This window comes from Heterocephalus glaber, unplaced genomic scaffold (genome assembly GCF_053883595.1).
Source record: "Heterocephalus glaber isolate CG9 unplaced genomic scaffold, H.glaber_assembly_v1.0 deba00001588, whole genome shotgun sequence".
In the NCBI taxonomy this organism is placed as follows: Eukaryota; Metazoa; Chordata; class Mammalia; order Rodentia; family Bathyergidae; genus Heterocephalus; species Heterocephalus glaber.
In genome coordinates, this window is record NW_028258366.1 from 216712 (window position 1) to 237517 (window position 20806).

At 39.6% G+C, this 20806-nt stretch overlaps 1 protein-coding gene across 1 annotated transcript in view; it reads left to right on the forward strand.

Moving 5' to 3' along the window:
• Positions 1–20806, forward strand: part of LOC101714416 (mineralocorticoid receptor) — a 170017-nt gene that overhangs the window by 47228 nt on the left and 101983 nt on the right. Inside the window, exon 2 of the mRNA XM_004875121.3 lies at positions 20210–20326. Within this exon, the coding sequence (XP_004875178.2) occupies positions 20210–20326 (117 nt within the window). The remainder of the gene's footprint in view (positions 1–20209; positions 20327–20806) is intronic.

Below are 20806 nucleotides of genomic sequence, written 5' to 3' on the forward strand. Positions count from 1 at the left end.
TAGGGAAAGACGAGTCGGGTAAAGAGGTAAAGAGGATGTGAAAGCTTCTGACTTCAGTCTCCAGAATGGAAGGAAAAATGAGTTGATGATAACGGTCAGAGCCTGTGTTATGTAAACAACTGTACTGTAAGCTAATGGGTGATTATTATTATAAATAACAAAACCAAGTCCAGCAGAAGATGAGTGGATCCGTTCCACTATACACGCATTGCTGGTGTCTGATGAGCACCATCCACCTTGTTTTGACAGATGGAATCCAGAGCTGGGAAAAACGAGGCTATTTTTGGCTGCAAGCTGTATTGTATTTATCTCCATCCCGCTTCATAAAGCACATTATTTCATATAATTTTATCTGAGGTGTTAACCAGAGTATTTCTTTCTTTAATATTCTTCCAGTAAAGCCAGGGCTTATCAGGTATGATAATCTCCTCTAATTTTTCTTTGATCTAATAATATTATTTCTGTAGTTTATCCTAATAAGTGTTTTTTCAGTTTCATAATTGTAACATAAATATATATAATCCTCCTTAAAACATTCTAGAACTTCAGTGAGCAGATAAAAGAGGGGAGTGAACCAGACATTTTACCATTTTATCATCTTGGACTATGTAATGAAAACTTCAGGATCTTTTAAAAGATTTGAGTATGATCTCAGTTTAGCTTGGAGTGCTCTTGGAGTTATTTAAAATATGAATCGATATCTGTACACTATCTCATGTTTCACTGTTTCTGTCTCCGGGAGTACTTTCCTAGGAACTGTTTTCAAAAACGTAACTCCCTTTATCTTTGACTTTATCATTGAAGACCTCAGTGACTACTTTTGAATTCTTTCCTTTTTTGGTACCGGGAATCGAAGTCGGGTCCTTGTGCTTGCGCGGCAGGCAGCGAAACCACTGAGCGAAATCCCCGGCTCAACTTTTGAATTCTTTAAATTATAATTTTAAGCCTCTTCTGTGGGATGAGGACAAGGATTGGGGTCCCTCTGGACCCCGATTTGCTTTCAGTTAGGCTTCCCTGGGTTCAGGCTGTACTTACACAGGCACAGGGCAAGACTGCATTGCTGGGTTGGCCACCTGTTCATTCTAACGATAACTTACAGCTGTTCCTCAGGAGTTCATTCTTCTCAGGGACACAGAAGCAATGAGACAGAGGGACAGGGACAATCAAGATCACCTCATCTCATTTCTGCATTTTGCGGAGGAGAGGAAAGACTAAGGTTCTCGCTGAGCAGAAGGACCGAGCAAGTAACGGATTCCAGATTGTAGGGGAATTTATATATGACAGTGTGTAACACACTAGAGTAATAATTTATTGGTACTTATCATAGAGAAGGCTTTAAACACACGTTATGATTCCTTTGCTCTTGTGTATTCTTCTATATAAAGGAAATCGTGCCAAGAATTCAGAGAAAGGAAATATTTCTTTGGGAATTACGGTAATAATGGGTCAGACTGGAAAGGCCTGAGATATGAATCAGTCTTGCTCAGAAAGACTGCAGGGTAGGACAGTAACTGGGGAGTAACTGGGCGTGGGTGCAGGGGGCAGGAGGAAACGCAGCCCGCGAGGTAGAGCACAGACACTCTGGTGGTGGGGACGGGACGTGGTGGAACTCCCTGTGTGCCACCGGAAACCACATTTAGACGGCTCAGGAGCGGTGGGCTCCTGAGAAAGGCACATGTCACGGTCCCAGGCTTGGGGCTGGGGTTTGAAGAGAGTCAGGGTGTTGGGAGTTTTTCCTATGAGAGTTGGGGTGTCATGCGGGTGACAAAACAGGGAATGGGACACAGGGCAATGAGGCATAAGTCTGGTTAGCAGAAACCGGACCTGCGCTACAAGCGTAAATAAAAGTGGAAAAATAATCTAATGCAGAAAGCCCAAATTTGGAACAGGGGAACTAGATCCTGTGCCCAGAGTTGGGATTGGCCCGGCCTGGACTCGGCACAGCCATTAGGGGAAGGGACCATTACTGTGCCCGCTTTGCAGCTGGAGATAATAAGTGGGGAGAGGCTGCCTAACCTCAGCTCTGGCGGTCAGTGGGTAGTGGGAGCAGAGCCGACCGCTCCAGGGACAGGGCTCGGCCACCGCACCACCCTGCCTCCAGCGTCAAAGGCTGTGGCCTTGGGAGGGGCGGGAGGTTTGTGGAGCACCTGTGATGTTCCAGATGTGAAGCTAGGCATTTAAAAAATATGGTTGTGTTTGATCTTTATAAGTGTCCTGCAAGGTAAGTTTATACATGAGATAATATAAGGTTAAATGGTTTACTCGGTGATAAAGACTGGCATGACTGTCTGAATGTCGCCCTCTGTATATAACCCCAAAGCCCACTGTGCACTCCAGACCACATTAGTCATCTCCGTTGTCCTGAATTTTAGCTGTAAATAAGCACTAAGCTATTTTCTGGATGTGAGCTGCTTTATTTTAAGCAGTTGAGTCAAACGATCAAATGTGCAAGGTGAAAATGTGCATTACAAAACCTTCTTAGAAAGCAAGAGCTAGGAGCTTCCGTGCGTGCTGAGGTCTCAGTATTGCTTCTGTGTTATTGCCAGGTGACTTTGGTGAGCACCACCCTTTGTCAGACCTGGGTTCAAATCCTGGTATCACCTGTGTCCAAGTGAAGCACCACTGACAGCTACTCATTTCTTTGTTGAGGACTGGAGCATAGCATCCCCACTCAAAAAGGCTGTCATAAACACTCAGCATGGAAAGAATATAACTTTCCCAGCCTAATAGCCTCCATCATAGTTTGTGTTCAGCGTACGAATCCTTTCCACCTTTGTCACTTGTTGGTCATATTTCCAGGGCTGCTCCACACATGGATGACCTGGCCCTTGCCCAGCCCTGCCCTTCTTATTCTCTGCAGAAGGCTTGTCTTGTTTCACAGAACAGAGACTAGTAGGCTTAACTGCCCACAGCTTCTCTTCCATCCACCCTCTACCAGAGTTTGGATCTGTGGGATCCCACAGAGGCTTGGTCCCAGCCAGGGCACTACTGGGAGGTGTTGGAACCTTTAGGAGGTGGGACTTCATGGAAGAAAGTTATGAGAGGCCTGCGCTTAGAAGGATATTGGGACTACTGCCTGTCCCTACCCGGCCACCTTTCCTCCATACTCTTTCCTCTCTCCCTATCTCTCTGCTTCCTGGTAGCTGTGAGGTGAGCAGTTCCTCTATCATGTGCTCCTGCCACGATGTTCTCTGCTGTCACAGGCCCAAATCAACAAGGCCAAGCGAACATGGATTGAAACCTCTGAGAGCCCAAATAAACCTTGTCTCTTTTGAAGTTGTTTATCTCAGGTATTTTTTTTTTACAGTAATGGACAGCTGACTCACACCTATCAGATTCTATTCAATTTCAAGTGGCAAATGTATCTTATTCAAAGTTATAGCAGATGCATATTTATCTTTTGTACCATATTTTCCTTATAAGCACAGATTGCTTGACACCTACTGGAATCATGAGTTATTTCCACTGGGAAGAATTGGATAACAGGGAGACTGGCAAGTCTGGTTGTTAAAGCAGAGGATTCCTGCTCTGCTTTGGCCATCCAAGGAGGAGGTAATGAAAGCTGCTGATCTTATCTCCTGCATCCATGTAATTTGATTCTTTGAGACAATGATAGGACCATACAGGCCCAAGTTAGAAAATTAGAAAACCATGGGATTTTGGCATGGAGGACCATAAAGATGATTTAGGATGACTTCGGCTTTTCTCATTTGGGTAATGAGTGGTTGTTGGGGTAGTGAGGATATATAGGAAAGCAGGTTTGAGGGTAGAGAGTGAGAGATGAAGATGACTAATTGGAATCTCTCTTAACCAACCTCTTTGGAAACAGTGGTCTGGATTCTGAGCCTAACCACTCCCTTTGCCCTTGTTCCAGGAAATCTGCCACTAAGCCACCAGAGTGAACTTTCTCAAACAGAAATTGGACCTAGCCTGGCTTTCCCACTGCGAAATATTCACACCCAGCCCGAGTAGCCAACTATGGCCAGTCCTCATGTTCTTAAGGTTTGCTCTTGTCCCCACATCCCATGCTTCTGTTGTGCCAAGCTCATCCATCCAAAAACATACGATGCCTCTGATGACGTTCATTTTTAAAATAGGTTGTTTCTCTGGGTGGACAACTTCTCTGACTCCCTTTCCACCCAACAAACATCCTTCAAGATGCAACGCTAATCTTCTTTCTTCTTCATAGCCTTCTCTGATTTCTGTGGCAAAGACCGTTGCTTCCTCTTCTGTGTTCTCGTAGCACTTATTCAGGTATTCTCCTTGCCCCCCGGGTTGAATTTGCAAAGGATTCTTTCTCCCACACTGGACCATGAGTCCCTCAGAGACAAAGATCTCATCCCAGTCGCCTCTCTGCCCAGTGCTGACTATGGTAACTGGCATGGCACAGCCACCCAAAAATTATTTGTTGAATTATTAAAAAAAGCAAGCAGACATCTTGAATTAATAATGCCTAACTTCAGAAGCAGAACATATTTACTGTGGTTTAAAAAAAACAAAAAACACGTATCCTAGAAAAATCTCTGGAAGGATGCAGAGAAAATGATAGCAGTGCTTGCCTTGCGGGAAGAAAACTGGCTGTCTGGAGGATAGGAGCCTTTTTACCCTGTTCCCCATACTGCCTTTTAAGTTTTGTATCATGTGCATGAATCTATCATATACCCCAAACTAGTCTAACTTAATGTGTATCACCAAACAATCTCATATCAACTGGTTTCATCATTTTCTCTAACAGAAATTTAGCATTTTGGTGGAAGTTTATGAGACAGTTGTCCTTTGTTGCCAGTATCTAGTCTCTTCTGGGCTTCATTTAGGTCTGGAGCTATATTGGTGTTCAGAAACCGGGCTATTGCCTGAAAGGGAAAACAAGGACCCACCAGACTGCATTAAAACTTTCAAACCAGAAGTCCCTTCTCTCTACCCTCACCTCATTTCTACTTTTGAGATCTTGAAGGATTAACTATTTAGGCAAAAATGAATGAAATCTGGTTGCTGAGAACCCAGAAAACAGAATTTTTCCATTCTTACCAGGCTGTGCACATGTCAGCTTTGAAGTCAGGTGGAGAGGCAAAAGGTGGTATGTTTGGCAGGTAAGTGTGGCATCCCTGTTTGATGTCATTAGAATTGTAGACACATCTACCTATATCCATTTCTTACCCTCCTGTGGTGTCAGAGCAGTTAGTAATGCTTTGGTGTACAGTTATCCTTTACAATCTAGCCTAAGCATGCCTGTCACTGAGTAGAATCTGTTTCTGCAGCATTTTTCCATCATACATTTCTAATATGTATGGACCAATAGAAAGAGTATGCACTATAATGGAGTTCTGTGTATGAATCCCAGCTAAACTATCCACATGATTTAACCTCTCTGAGTATGTCTTCATTGGTAAAATAGGGATAATATGGCCAATCTCATAGGCCTTTTAAATTAAGCATTAAATTATATGATTGGTAAAATACCTGTCACATGCTAGGAATTCAACAAATGTTAGTTCCCTGCCTACTGCCCTGAATAACCTATCAGTTTATCTAAATAACAGATGTTTTTGCTTAATGAAGTACAACCACGTTAAATTCCTGGTATTGTATGTGTGTAAGACGTAAGTCAGTCCTCCTGAAAAAAATGTTACTTGTTCCTTGTGAATAACTTATTTGTCTTTTCTCATTCCATGCCACGTTGAGTGTTTCTCAAGGTTAAAATTTTACAGCACCTGGGTTTTTAATGAATTTTTAAATGCACTTTTACTAAATATACTAAACTTTAAGTCATGATGACTAGAAGATAAATATGTATACACATATGTACATGCATTCATACATTTTTTTAAAATGAAAGTAACTTTCATATCAAGATGTTTATCTAGAAATTTTATACTTACTCCCCTGAGGACAACTCCTGAAGCACCACAGGGGGAAGATAAGGCTAATCTGAATTCTAAATTGAAATTTTAGAACCCTAAAAACGTAACGTCAGAAGCTTTCTGTCTCAAGGTGGCGAGGGCAGCCTGTGCCCCGTGGGTTCCTTTTCCCCTGGCATTTTAAAGCCTGTTCGTCGGTCTCACTCATAAACCCGGGCAGCAGGGAATCATTGTTCATTGGCTTGTCATGGGCAGCCCAGACTCGTTTGAACCGAGCAGAGGAAGTTAATTATCAAATGTTTTAGTTGGCTCTAACAATGAATAACCAGTCCTTGTTGGACGGCAGGCGTACTCACCATGCAACGTTATAAGGTGGGGAGGGGGTGGGAAATCGCCCATCAGCATCTGCACTGGGGGGATTTGCAGGGACTGCCCTAATCTGTTTCCCAGGTTGTTTGAACCAGTTCGAGAGCAGTTCTACAAGGTTATGTAAGGGACATGTGATGTGGCCCAAAATAGTGACTGCAAACACATGCTGCTGTTGCTGGGCAGTTGTCAACCACTTTAAAAAAAAAAAAATTCTCCACCAGAACAACAAATAGGCCTTTAAAAATGAAAATAAGATCTAAGCACAAAATTTTAAAAGGGATTTGGTAAAATTGCCTTACTGATGTTGAAAATGAATGATTTTTTTTTTAATTGCAAAAGAGAAACTTTGATTTCTGCTTATTCCAGAAGACCCACTGGTAATTAAATGAAGAGATTTTCTTAACAAGTTTGCTGCCTTGTTACAATGCTTAGTTCTTGTGTTTTAATGAACACAGCTGAACAGCCAAGCCCTTAGATGTGCTGACTTTGGACGCATCACAGATTATTAAGCAATGTATCATTCCATGTCACAAACATTAAACTATTTTTATAAATTACTGTCCCTTTTAGTTAAAAATCTCTTGGAGCTTTATGGGATGAAAAAGAAAATTCTATTTCACATAACATGGTAAGCATAAAAATAATGTTGTAAAGGAAAACATGACTCTGTGGTGAGCTTTGACAAGATTATTTTTTAAAAAAGGAAAACCAAAACAACAGGGAAGAGTTTAAAATACGCCTCAACTGTCATCCAGATATGGGTGGCCCAGCACTTGGATTCCCATAGTGACCACAATCTGAGGGTTCCCTGTCTTTCAGAGACCTCCAGCCCTGGGAAACTCAGAAGCAAGGGGCAGGGTAAGGGGACATCAGCTGAGCGGGAGCCATGGGCCCCATTATGACAGGATTCAAGCTGAGGAGCTCAGAACTATGGAATGGGGGGAACTGTGTGCAGCTATACTGTTCAGATTGGAATTGCTGGGCTCTGCTGTTAGTCTCTCTCTCCGTCTCTAAGGGTCTGGTGAAATAGCACTGTCTTTCCCCACCCAGATTCTGAGCAGATTGAAAAACAAAGGAGTGGCTGGTAGAAGATAGAATATCATCCTTTTTTTGGGTAAATAAGTTGAAGGATATGACTTAGTGTTAAGAGCAGAAAGGTCCTGCAACACAAGCTCTAGAATTAGGCACAGGCACAGCTGGGCCTGGCCCAGTCTCCTCCATTACCCTGCAGGCTGAGTCCCTGCTGTCTGACAGAGTTTTCCCCCATAGAAGAAGACCAAGCTGAAGCAAGCAAGCCAGACTTACTCTCCAAAACCTACTGCTCAGAGCAAAGTAGAGGGAACGGGAATTTTCAAGCTTTCCCCTCTGGAGGGAAACATCAAGGGCGTGGCACAGTGTTTCCTGGGGTGGGGGGACCTCATTCTGAGGCCACAGAACTGCTTCTCTGAGGAGACAGAAAAGAAATGGACCCTTTCAGTGTTCCATGTGTTTTTACTTCTCGAAGTCAGGCCCTTGTGTGTAAAGGGCAATGTGTGATAAACTGGCCTTCTTTTTAAAAGAGTAAAACAGACATGGTAGGAAGCAAAAAAGGTAGAATTTATAGGGATGGATGGGGTAGGGGGTCTAGGGGAAGAGACGAAGAGGGAGGGGGTGAAAGAATCAAAACCATCCAGATATGATCTGTACACGCACTGATTCCCCAAAACGGATGTGACTATGATACATCGCAAATATACACAGATTCCAAAAAATAAGCTAAGTCAGCTTTTTAAAACATAGAATTTTGGACATTTTGTTCAGTTGGGATCCCTTTAATTCTCTACCTGATTAAACACGTGTGAGTGAGATCAAGTTCAAGTACCTCCTTTCTTAAAGGGTATTTGTAGGTGTTTGGCATGGTTTTGCAGCTCTAGAACCTGATGCTTTGCATATCTAATTTTCCTTTAAAACCTTAGCGTTTTCCTTGATAAAGAGCATACCACCCCTATTATCAGCCATGCTGATAGAGGCTCGAGTATTAAGGAGAGAGAATGGAGTATCTTGAGGCTAGAGTATTTCCCCAAATGTACAGAGAGGGAGAGAACACTGTTGGGAGTTGAGGGAGAGGTGTGATCCATAGATGTTCCTGAATATGAAATTAGCTGAGCCAGAGAGAAGCAGAAGTAGGACTCTTTCCTAAAATAAAAAGTAAAAATAAGTAATGGGGAAGATGTATCACAAGTATGACCTAGTGCTGAATACTCACCAAGACCAGACAGGCCGGAAGCTTAAGCTGTGCACTGTGTTACCCATCTGTAGTCTTAGGGTGTCTGTAAGTTTTATGTTTATGCTCAGGACCCACCTGTGTCTGTAGATAGATACAAATACACAGAAGGTCAGTTGGTGAGTTTCTTTCATTTTTTAAAGAAGATGAGCCATAAATATATTCTTCTTCTGCTCCAGGAATAGTAACAATAAAACACCAAAACTAAAAAGTGGCAGTAAAAGTTACTGGCCCAAAGTCTGATGCAAGCCATAGCTGCCACTCCTGAAATGGCAGTAAGTTATACTAAGTGTGTCTATGAGCTCTGCTTTGCAATGAGAGCTTAGTCCTCAAGGGCCCAGAAGCCTTGAATGACACAGATTTGTGGTTCAGAAGAACCACTGCGCAGTCTCTGAGGAAGATGGCTACACCTCCATGGAGGTGCAAAGTACTGAAGCTGCACTCAGAGGAGCTGGGTTTCCAGCGAAGTGTGTGCTTCTGAGCCCCTGCAGGGGGAGTGGAAGGCAGCACCAGGCTTGTCCCTTACGTTCATTTTAATCGGAGCAACTCTTTCTGTTGCTTTGTTTTCTTTTTAACATATCAAGATCTGTGTAAGAGTTAATTTTTTTTAAAAAAGATTTTAAAGTCTTAAGACTCCTTTGAGCTAGAACTGGTAAAGTAGTAGAAGCCAGTAGGCTAATTACAATCCCATTGTAATAGTGATAACATGCAGAAATGCACGATAGTGATAATAGATGTTTTGGGTTTTGGTACTGGAGATCGAACTCGGGTTCTTTCGCTTGCGCAGCAGGCGGTGAAACCACTGAGCTAAATCCCCGGCCCAGTGATAACAGATGTAATAATGACAGCAGCAATAATGTAGTGATGAGGAGGACTGCCATTCATTGAATCCAGTGACTGTTTCAAGCCTTCTATGATATAATAGTCTTCATGAGGTAGGCACTTCTATAGTTGTGGATTTAACAAGTCAGGAAGCTGAAGCACAAAAAGTTCAGTAACTTGTCTAAAGTCATGCATATACACCAAGGCTTCAACCTCTGTAATTCAAAATTACCCAGAAGATGTTTAAATAAGGAGAGAAATTATCAGTGAACATAGATGGCATTCAGAAGAAACTTAGGAGCGAGAAGAGTCAGTACTTTGTGACCATTCAATGGAACATAGCAAATTGTGGGAAGAGGGAGGTGAATCAGGGATGATGGCCCCGAGATTTCCCCTATACAAAACTGTTTGTACTTTAAAATTGGGACTACAAGAAGCTGGAAGAGGGCTTTTTATAGGGTGCGAATGTTCCATTTGGTTTTTGAACACGGGGGGATTTGAAGTTTCAGAGAGATCCAGGCAGAGACATTCAGTAAACAGGAGCATGTGTAGGCCTGAAACCCAGAAGAGAGTGTGTTAGTCAGCTTTCTGGCACGGCAACAGAATACCTGAGATAAATCAACTTACAGGAGGAAAGTTTTATTTCAGCTTATGGTTTCAGAGGTGTCAGTCCATGGTCACTTGTCCTTGTTGCCTTTGGAACTGTGGCAACACAGTCCATCAAGACAGGAGCATGTGGCAGAGGAAGTCTGTTTATAGCGTGGCAGCCAGGAAGTAGAGGAAGAGGCCTGGTCTCAAATGCATACTTTCAATGACTCATCTTCCTCCCACTTGGCCACACCTCCCAAAGGTTCTTTCCACCTCCCATTAGTGCCACAGACTTGGGGCTAAGTATCCTTTGGGGGGTACTCCAGACCTGAACTACAGCAGAGAGGTAAAGGCTTTGTCCACAGAGTGCTGGCAGTTCCCTGGACATACTCTCATTACCACATCGTGTCTACTCTGCCTGCCTGAGCTTCATCCAACCAGATGGGTTGCTCCCTGCCTGCACCTTCAACTGTGTGTTTTACTCTCCCTTGGCTATTCCTTTGTTTAAGATGCTGTACACCTGCCTTCTCCGTGTTTCAAATTCAAAACATTCTTTGAGGCTTGCCTCAGATGGTTTCTTTTTCCTTAAATATTTCCCTATCCCTCACTCAGATAAAGCATTTCCTTCTTTAAAGTTACACTATATCACTACCTCATATCTTAATCCTTTCAACTTTCCCAGTCTCATTCCACCTCCTAGAATATGGGTCTTGGTAGCAATGGAGTATGTTTTGCTTCCTTATTATACCCTGCCATAAAAATCTTTGTTTGGCCTAGGGCGTGGACAGCTTACTGGTAGACTAGTATGCTTCAGGCCCTGGGTTCAGTCCCCAACACTTTAAAATAAAACAACAAAATTTAAATCAAGAACCTCTTTTTTTTTTTTAATTCCCAGAGGCCTTGGTCCTCAATCTACTATATTTGTTGCTATCCTACGTTCTCTAATTGGCTAGGGTATAATTTTACTCAAGAGATTCATTCTTCTTACTTTTAAGGGCTTTAATACTAAGTAATACTAGAAAACAGACAGAGGATATCAAGAGCAACATTACAAGGAAGTTATAACTCTCCAGACTCTTACAACACTCTCACAGTCTGGGCCCTCATCTAGAATTTTTAGCAGAGCCGCAAACAGATCCGCCAGCCTCAGCTTTGCGTCCGTGTTTACTTTAAGGATATAGTTCAGCACCCACACCTCCTTGCCAGCTTTTAGCAGAAGTTAAGACTGGAAGATGGGATCAGAAGTTAATAGTGTTTGTCTTGTCTCAAGTGGGGCCTTTTCATCTCCAGGCCTTCCTCCCTCCACTGATGCTCTGTGCCTGCAGGAAGTACTTTACTCACTTGTAGTTAGAGTTGGCTGTATTTGTTCCTTGAATTTTCTCACCCTGCTTTAGAAAAACAAAGTGAGCCAACCAAATAGATGATAGGTGGTAACATCACTACTACCATTTTACATTTGAGTCTTAATTCAAGCTTTGTGTTTCTTTCTTCTGTGTGTGTGTGTGTGTGTTTCTTATTATATGTGTGTATACATGCATATGTGTTTTGTTTTCATTTGAATCTGTTCCTACAGATTCACTCATTCACGTGAAACTTCCTATAAAGTAGATGTTAACAGCTCCATTGTATGCATCAGGAAACCAAGACTCAGAAATTTCAGCAACCCAGCTAAGACTCATGGTTTCTCGGTGACTGCACTACAGATCTGAACCCATGTGTTTACAGAGCCTCTGCCTTCTCCTTGCTGCCTCTCATTTTCTGCCTTCAGTGTTCTTCCAGTACTGATGCTTTAAGGCCAACATGGTACCCAGTCTGCCTTTTCTCATTTGGGCCCAGCCAGAGAATAATGAATAGTTTTTTATTTCAAAGTAATCACAAAATTTAAAGATAATTTTTATTGACTTCAGATACTTTTAAAATAATGAAATTTCTACTGGATTATCCTACAGTTAAAAGATAGACCATAGTTTTAAAATAATAGAGGAGAAAGGCAATGCCTTTGATTTATGTTTTATTTTTAAACTCAACTTTGTTGTTTTGCTTTGTTTAAGTCTTTAAGGCATTTTTTTTCATTTGAATACTTTTGAGAACTAGGTTGTTTTAGAAGTCTGTTAATTTGTGTTTCATGTGTACTTACTGACCTAAGCACCTTGGTGCTCCACCTGGATTCATTCTAACCTGGAAAACGCTCTGTTTTCTGGAGTTGGCTGCCTTTTCCCAAAACACTGCCAGAGCCTCAGGCAGGACATACATTGACTGTACAACGCTGGTGGGTGAGCACTACTAGACAGACTTTCATTCTTAAAACAAGACGCTTTTACATCCAAATGAGTCTGTAATGACCACAGTTTAAGGCGATCTAACCAGCTTCAGTGAGGAGTGATGTAGGCTGTGTGGGGAAAAAATTTAGGACCCAGGACACCAAAAAGACACAGAACTTGAGCTTGAAGTCCTGCCCCAGGTTAAGTTTCTTTCTACCTTTCATAGAACCATCTACCGCTTCCTTACAAATCCTCATAGTTCTTTTCCTTAAGGGGTGTGTTCCCCTCCCAGGCACTGAGACAAAATACCTGAAGAACACAACTGAAAAGAGAAAAGGTTTATTTTGGCTCAAGCTTTCAGTCCATTGGTGACTGGCTGCAAGGCAGAAACATCAGGGCAGAAGGAGAGGCAGAGGAAAGCTGCTCACCTCAGGGCAGCCGGGAAAGCAAAGAGAAAGGAGCCAGAGCCAACAGGAAGGGGCTGAGAACCAGATACACCCTCCAAGGCCACACCCAGTGACCTCCTTCCTCCCTCTGGGCCCCACCTCCTAATAGCGAACCCATTGATTAATTCATTGATGACGCCAAGACCTCTCTGGCAACATTTATTGGGCAACTGTGTGCCAGGCAGTGTGCTGTTTGTAGCATCTTTACTTTCTCCCTAAGATTAAAGACTAATTCTCCATGGTGCTTGGTAGATTATCAGGTGAATGCTTAGCAAATTCTGTCCAAAAGTTTTATTTTAAGAGAATATTTTGAAATGTTCAAATTTATTCCTTTTACTTACTCCTTTTACATTAAGCTGTTTTTTTGCTTCTACATTGTAAAAGTATGTGTTTTTTTCCTTTGCAGTATCTATTATAGTGTGTGTGACTGGCTAGCTAGACAAAACTTTCTCCATATTTTAAGGGAAATAATTGTAATCTATTTGGAAATTGTAGAACTTTTGCATTTTCCTAAGCTTTTGATTTATTTAGTTTCCAAATTTTTGTAGAGATTCCTAAGTATATGTATGCACATTAGCATATTAGTATGGAAAGAACAGGTAATAGGTTTTTAAACTTGGTCAAAAGTGGTCACTGGATTACATTTTTTAATTAAAATAGACCACTGATGTTCATTTTCTTCAAAAAGAAAGCATATTAAATGCTGATCACTTCTTACTATCATTTGGAAGGAGCCCTCAGGTTTATCTGTTATTATAAATAACAAAAAAAGCAGTAATGTAAAAGGTTCACTACTTCTCTGAAAGCTTCTTTTATCGAAGCTGAATTTTATGTTCTTATTTCCAAGAGACTGAGGCTTCAGTGTGCTTTCCCATGTATTTCCTGTCTTTTGCCTCCTGGGAATATTCTGTTCCTGGGCTCCTGGTGGTTGGACAGGATCCTAGCACTGACCTTTCTGGCCTGGAGCACTGGATTTCCTACCTCAGATTCTCCTGACTGTTGCCATGAGCCTGGCACTTTTCACAGTGGCGACTGCTCCCATCATCCTAGGGCCTGGAACGAGAAAACACGCAACAGAATTCCCATCCCATCAGCAGTTGGTTACTGTATGTATGGTTAAAGAACCAATTAATTCTGATTTTCCTCCATTGCTAGCCTTTTTTCATTGTCATTAATTTCTAGTGCTTATTATTTCATGCATAATTTACTTTAGGCTTGTTTTTTTTTCTTCCTAACTTCTTATGGTAGAATCTTAGATCACCAGTTTTAACTCTTCTTTTCTAATACAAACTATAATATAAAGATACATTTTTTTCACTAAATACTCTTTTAGTTGCAAATTTCATATGTTGTGTTTGTTATAATTTAATGTGAAATATTCAGTCACTTCCCTTGTGTGTTCTTCTTTGACCTATAAATTTTTTAGAAATGTGTCACTTAATTTTTATAAGTATATGAGGGCTCGTCTACACATCTTTCTTTTGCTGACTTTGAATTTTATTCCTTTATGATTAGAAAAAATATTATACATGATTTCAATCCTTTTAAAATTTCAGATTTAAAAAAATTCCCATTCGCTCATTGTATGTTCTGTCTCAGTGAAGAGTCCATGTACATTTAAATATGTATATTGAGCAGTTGTGTGACCTAAATTCTATAAGATCAAAGTATTTGATTATATTGTTCAAATTTTCTATATCTTTTCTGATTTTCTATGCAGTGATTCTATTGATTGCTGAGAAAAAGGATTTTTAATTTCCAATCATGATTTGAGGTATATCATTTTCCTTTAATTTTGTCAGTTTTTGTCTCATATATTTGGAAGTTCTGCAAACAGATGCCTAGATATTCAGGTTTGTTTAATCTCAATTTGGTAGACATCAAATAACATTCTTTATCTTTGGAAATATCCTCTGTCTTCAAGTCTTCTTTGTCTGATTTTAAAATAGTCACATTAGGCTTCTTATGCTACAGTTTGCCTGGTATATATTTTTCCATCCTTTAACCTGTAACCTGTCTGTGCTTTTTTTAATTTAAAAGGCATCTTAGCACATACTTGGGTCTTGTTTTTTAAATCTAGTCCATTATCTTTGACTTTCAAGTATTTAAACCATTTACATTTAATGGAATTACTGCTATACTTAGGATAATATGTTTTACCTTGCTATTTGTTTTCCTTTCATTCTCTCTGTTGTTTTTTCCTTTTACATCTTTTCTAAATGGAATATTTTTCAGCATTCCATTTTATACCTCTTTGTTATTATTTTTTTAATGTTTGCTTCATGGCATATGCATCAGATTTACAGTAATATACAATACTGATTTCTCTGCCTAAGTTACTAGGTTTGGAGAGGGGATTGCAAATTTAAATTTTTGGTAAATTCTTAGATGATTCTAATGCAATTGGTAGAAGGGCCATACTTTGAGAATCACTGCTCTGGAGAGCACAGGATATAGTTTTTACTTAAAGTCTACCCAAAATTAGTTTATTCTATTTCAAATATAATGTAAGAAACTTATGGCAGTAGAATATCACTTATGCTCCATCCTGTTCTTAGTGTTATGTTAACAGATATTTTGTATGTAAAAATTTTATAAGCCCAATAGTGTATTGTCATTATTTTTGCTTGACACAATTATTTGACCATTAAACGATTTAAAATAGAAAATTTCTAAAATTTTTTCCAAATATTTACCATTTTCATTTCTTAACTTTCTTTGTTGTATATCCAAATATATAACTCTTACTCTGTTCCTCTTTGAGTAATATAATTCTCCTTACCACATCTGGCTGTTTTTAAGAATTTTTGTTTTGTATTATGTGTCGGAAATTTTGCTATGCTGTACCTCCATAGTTTTCTTTGTATGCATCTTTTGGGGTTTTTTATTAAATTTGGAAGTTTTAATATATTTTTTCTGACCTGTTCTCTTTCTTTTCTCCCTCTGGAACTCTTAACTATACATATATTAAATTGATAATGTGTCCCACAGATACATTAGGATGCCTCCTTTATTTTAAATTTTTTTCTTTGTGTTTCAGTTTGGATGATTTTCATTTATATTTATTGAACCTCATGGATCCATTCTTGAGTGTCTAGTATATTGTTAATTCTCACCAGTAAACATTTTAATTTTAGATACTGTAATTTTCAGTTATCCAATTTCCATTTGTTTTTGTGTTTCTTTGCATTGCTTTTACATTTTCCGACACTAACAACTCCCCATTTTTTTACCGCCTTTATTCATCTTTTCTTGTATATTCTAACATATAAATTTTTAAATCTTTATGTGATGATTCCAAACACTGGATTATTTTAGGTATATTTCTGCTTACTAATTTTTCTATTGACTTTGGTTCATATATTCCAGATTTTATTATATTTCTCTAGAATATTAAGTTTTAATGGTCAGTGCTTTCCTTCTCCCCCTCCTTATTGTAGATTGGTCTATTTTGCCTCAATCCTGGGGTATAGTATTTCTTCCTAGAACAAGGACCTTCTGGAATTTCAGTGGGAAGCCTGAGGCATTTATTGAGTCTTCTTAATTTAATGGGATTCAAACCCTGTCCCCTGGTAATACTGGCAGCAGCTGAAATATCTACAGATCTTTTCAGCCTTAAATTATTGTTTTACCCTTGAAACCTTTAGAGTCTTATGATCATTTCTGAAGTCACCCAACAATTCAGAGGGAGTTAATGTGTATATTTATCATCTCTACCCCTCTTTTAGAATTATATGCCTATCTGTCATGGCAGTCCAAAACTCTGTTCTGTGCTTTCTTAGACAATTAAGACTGAATTTTTTGCTTGCACCATTTGGAATATGAAGCCTTCAGGGAAAAGTGGCTCAAACACAAAATCTTACCTAGGGTGATTCTTTTTTCAAGAGTTAATTTTCCTCCAGTTTCTGCCTTCAAATCACTAAATCAATATCTCTGTTTGTCTGGCTCTGGCACTGGCTCTCTCCCTTTCCCTCTCTCCTCTCTTCTTTCTGTGTGTGTGTGTGTGTGTTTCTCTGTGTTTCTGTCTGTGTATCTCTAGCATACCTATGTTTAATAGACAATTCATAGTTACATGTGGGAGGTTTATCTGTTTTAAGCTATCCTGCCATTGCTAGGAGTAGAATTCTCCTCAAAATGGACATGTAACATGAATAAGAAATAAATCTTTCTTTGACTACTAAGATTTCTCTTTAACCCAGGAATATTCCTGTGCCTATATATTCTGATTTATGTACACCTACCAACTTGGATGAGGCTGTCACTGAGAACTTTCATGAGAATGGTTCATAGTATCCCCTACTTCTGTTCTGCCTACCTACAAAATAACCTTAAGATTAATATTTCTAAACCACAGCTCTGGACCTGGAGCTCTGTTAGCAGGACTCAACAGTGGCATTCCGATGCCGGATGAATGGCATCTGGTTCCCTAGACTGTCATTCAAGCCCACCAACTCTGTGGTCCAAAGCATCTTGGTTGCCTGCCCTATGTTAGTTCTCACCTAGGAAATTACCATACAAAGCCCAAGTTGTGACATCTTCTAGGTTAGCTATCTTAACACAGAAAGAACATAATGTCATTATCAAAATTTTAAGTCTGCCAGGTGCATCTCACTTTGTTGTTTCTATTGTTTCTGTTGTTTTAATATGGATTAAGGGATGAGACAAACATTACATAAATCTTTAATGTTTATATAACTAAAAACAAGAATGATATAATTCTCTTAAATGTTATGACATGTCTAGTTATCTCTTAAAATTCCTGTATCCTGTATGTAAAGGAGAAAATGCTGAACTGGGAGGAAAATCATTCTAAAGTTGTTACCGTAATACAGATTTCAAAGGATATTCATCATAAAAACAATGCTTACAAAACAATCCCAGTTTTTGCAAGTCCCTATTTTGAATGCCCAGAGAAGAAAATCACCCAGCATGTACCAAACATAAGGACCATTTTTAAACACAGTCTTCTATTCCTGCAACCTAAAAGATGTGGATATGGATATTGTTAATTGACAGAAGTGGAAAGAACCTTACACTACATCAGACTAATCTTTCGTACAGATGCTTTGTGGCCTTGTACACATAGGTTACCCATAAATATGTGGTGAATTGAAATAAATTAAAATAACATTCAATTACTTCTTTTGACTTTAAAGTTTATTCCATTTATTGTGAGTTATAGATGAAATCTGTAGTTTGGTATTCAGTCTTATACCATGCAGAAGGCACATACTGCTGGTTACCAATGGAAATTCTGCCTGGTAAAGTAAGTGTGCTTCACTTAAAGAATGTTCCATTGCTTGTTATTTCCAAAGAGTATTTTCAGTGCCCTATTAGACCACCAGTAATTTATACCGCAAATTGCTCTTTGGAAAACCTTTTGGCCCTAAGGTACAGCAGTATTATCAGACTTTCTGAATTCTGCTTCCATTTCTACCTTTTTGAAAAGTCAGTTCATCAGTTCTAGCATGAGTCTCTTCTGGGGAACAATCGAAAATAACAATACCATAACAATAACAATAATTGCCTCATCTATGTTGTAGAGTTGTTCTAAGGCTTAAATAAGATTATACTCTAATTGGGCTTTAAATTTTTACTTTAAAAGTGTATACTTTATGCAACACCATGAAATATTACATTAATCACTTACTGTTTTTTGTATAGGTATTGATTGCCTGAGTGTAATTACCTACACCTGCCTATATTCATTAAGAACCTTCACTTTTTAAGAGACACATTAGGTTATTATAATGATAGAGTTTAGTTTCTTCACTTTAATAGATTTCCCTATTTTATTACTGTTGTTTCATTGTTGTTATTATTACTAAGATTTACAGTAATGCCACAGAGAATGTGCCCTAATTTAAGTTACTTTAATTACAGTAATTGATACACATTGCTTTTACTATTAGTAATTCTCAAACAAGGGATCATGATAGACTTGGCCGATGGGAAGAGCCTAAATTTTTTACTGTGTTACACTCATCAGTCTCCCTCTCTCATTTGCATATCTCCAATGATCCATGACTCGGATCCCAGATCTCTTTTCTGTGCAGTCTATGCTCACCTACCAGGTGACCGTACCAGGTCTCATAACTTTACCGTAGACACCATAAGCTGATTGCGTTTCTAGCCCAGACATCTCCTCACGCCAGGCCCAGCATCTGATGCTGAGATCTCCACGTGGATGTCTATCGGGCATCACAGCCTTATCAGCTTATGTTCAAGACTGATCTAGGGTAACTGCCCACAAACCACAAGTTCTTAACGTCTTCCCTATTTTAACTAATGGCAGTTCCATTTTTGCTCTTTCAGCAAATCCTGGCAGTTCTACCTTCTGAGTATGTCTAGGATCTTACCACATGTCACCACCATCACACTGACCCAACCTACTTTGATCTTTCCCCGACATTATAATAATTACCCCATGCCCCTAGTCTCCCTGCTGCTAGCCCTAGTCCACCACACTCTTCAACACAGTAGCCAGAGTGATCCTATTTAGTCGGCATCACATCAAGTGGCTTCTCTGCTCTAGGCCCTCTTGCCTAGTAGCTTCCTCTCTCACTCAGAAGCAGCCAAAATCTGGACTGTGCCCTTTAAGGCCCTGTGATCTGCACCGCGTTAGCTTTGCACCTCTGCCTCTCCCTATTCTCCACTCACTCTCCCCTGCTCATTCATGCTGGTGTCCTTACTATTCCTGAAATAGGCTAAATATCCCTGCCATACCCTACCTCGTTTGCCTTCCCCTCTCCCTGCTGTATTTGCTGTCCCCTCCCCATGACTACACAGTTAGATTGAAGGACCTGTAGACTTTCATTTAAAAATCACCTTCCTGTGAATCTCTACCCATGCACACTAAAGTTTCAAAATTTGATGGAACTGCTGAGCTATGCACCCCTTCTCTTCATTTTTCTCTCCAGCACTTAATTACTGTCTAAGCTTTTCTATATTTTGCCTGTTGTCTGTCTCCACTACGTTGAATGAAAGTTAACAAGAGCTATGCTCATTATTAGATCTATCTTGTTTCTGCCAGTACCTCATACCTAGTAGATGTCCAGTAAGTAATTTTGAATAAATAAATGAATAATAGAGCTGGGCTACACTTTCATATTTTGCCAGTAGATTCCACTCTCTAATTCTATGCTGTGCCCACATCTGATACATGTGGGTGGATTTACAGGATGAAAGAGGTAAACAAGTCTTGGACTTAAAAGTCGCATGCATCAGTAGTGGGTAGGCACTGCAGCCTACATCGCTGAAGTAGGGCCCTTGTTTGAATTACTTCCTTTATGATATCAGAAAGATATTTGCACTATTGTCTGAATCCACGCAGCTATCAGTAAAACTAAAACAATGGGGGAAGGTGACTCTTACACAAGAACGTGTTTGGAAATCAATGTATTGTTATTTATAAGTACACTGAATTCTCAGCTTCGTTGAGTTGACCACCTGCTTGCCCATATTATCCATGAATAGTGTTTGTTCTGTTTTAAAGAAGAGATTTCAGATCAGAAAGTAGGTGTGTGATATTCTCGTTATACTTATTAATGCTTTCTACTAGTGTGCTAGCCATCTTAACAATTGTCTCTATTCTTAAATCAGGGCAACACAATTATTTATGTGCTGGAAGAAATGACTGCATCATTGATAAGATTCGACGAAAGAACTGTCCAGCCTGCAGACTTCAGAAATGTCTTCAAGCTGGAATGAACTTAGGAGGTGAGTTTGATAGTTTTACTTTTATAAAAACTATTAAAGGAGGGCTGGGGACTTAGCTCAGTGGTTCTGCCGCCTGCCTCGCAAGCACAAGGTCCCAAATACCAAAAAATAAATCAATAAATAAAATAAAATAAAAATTGTTAAAAAAATATAACTCATTTGGATCTACGTACTCTCCAAATTAGAGGTGAAGCCAACACAATCCAAAGGTTTTCAAAAATCTAATAAGTCCTATTTTCATGCCAAAATATTTCAGGAGGAAAGTATTTCTTAGTCAGAATTGAAAGAAGATGTGTTATATGCTATAGTTCTTGTGAATTTTTCAATCCTGAGTTTGCAAAGTTTCAAGAACTGGGCATTCAACCAAAACCGAAATAAAAATGAACGACTTTTTACATAAAACCATAGCTAACAGTTTTTATTGCCATATCTACCAAGAAAAAAAGATCTAGACATGATAATGTTAAACAGATAGGAATA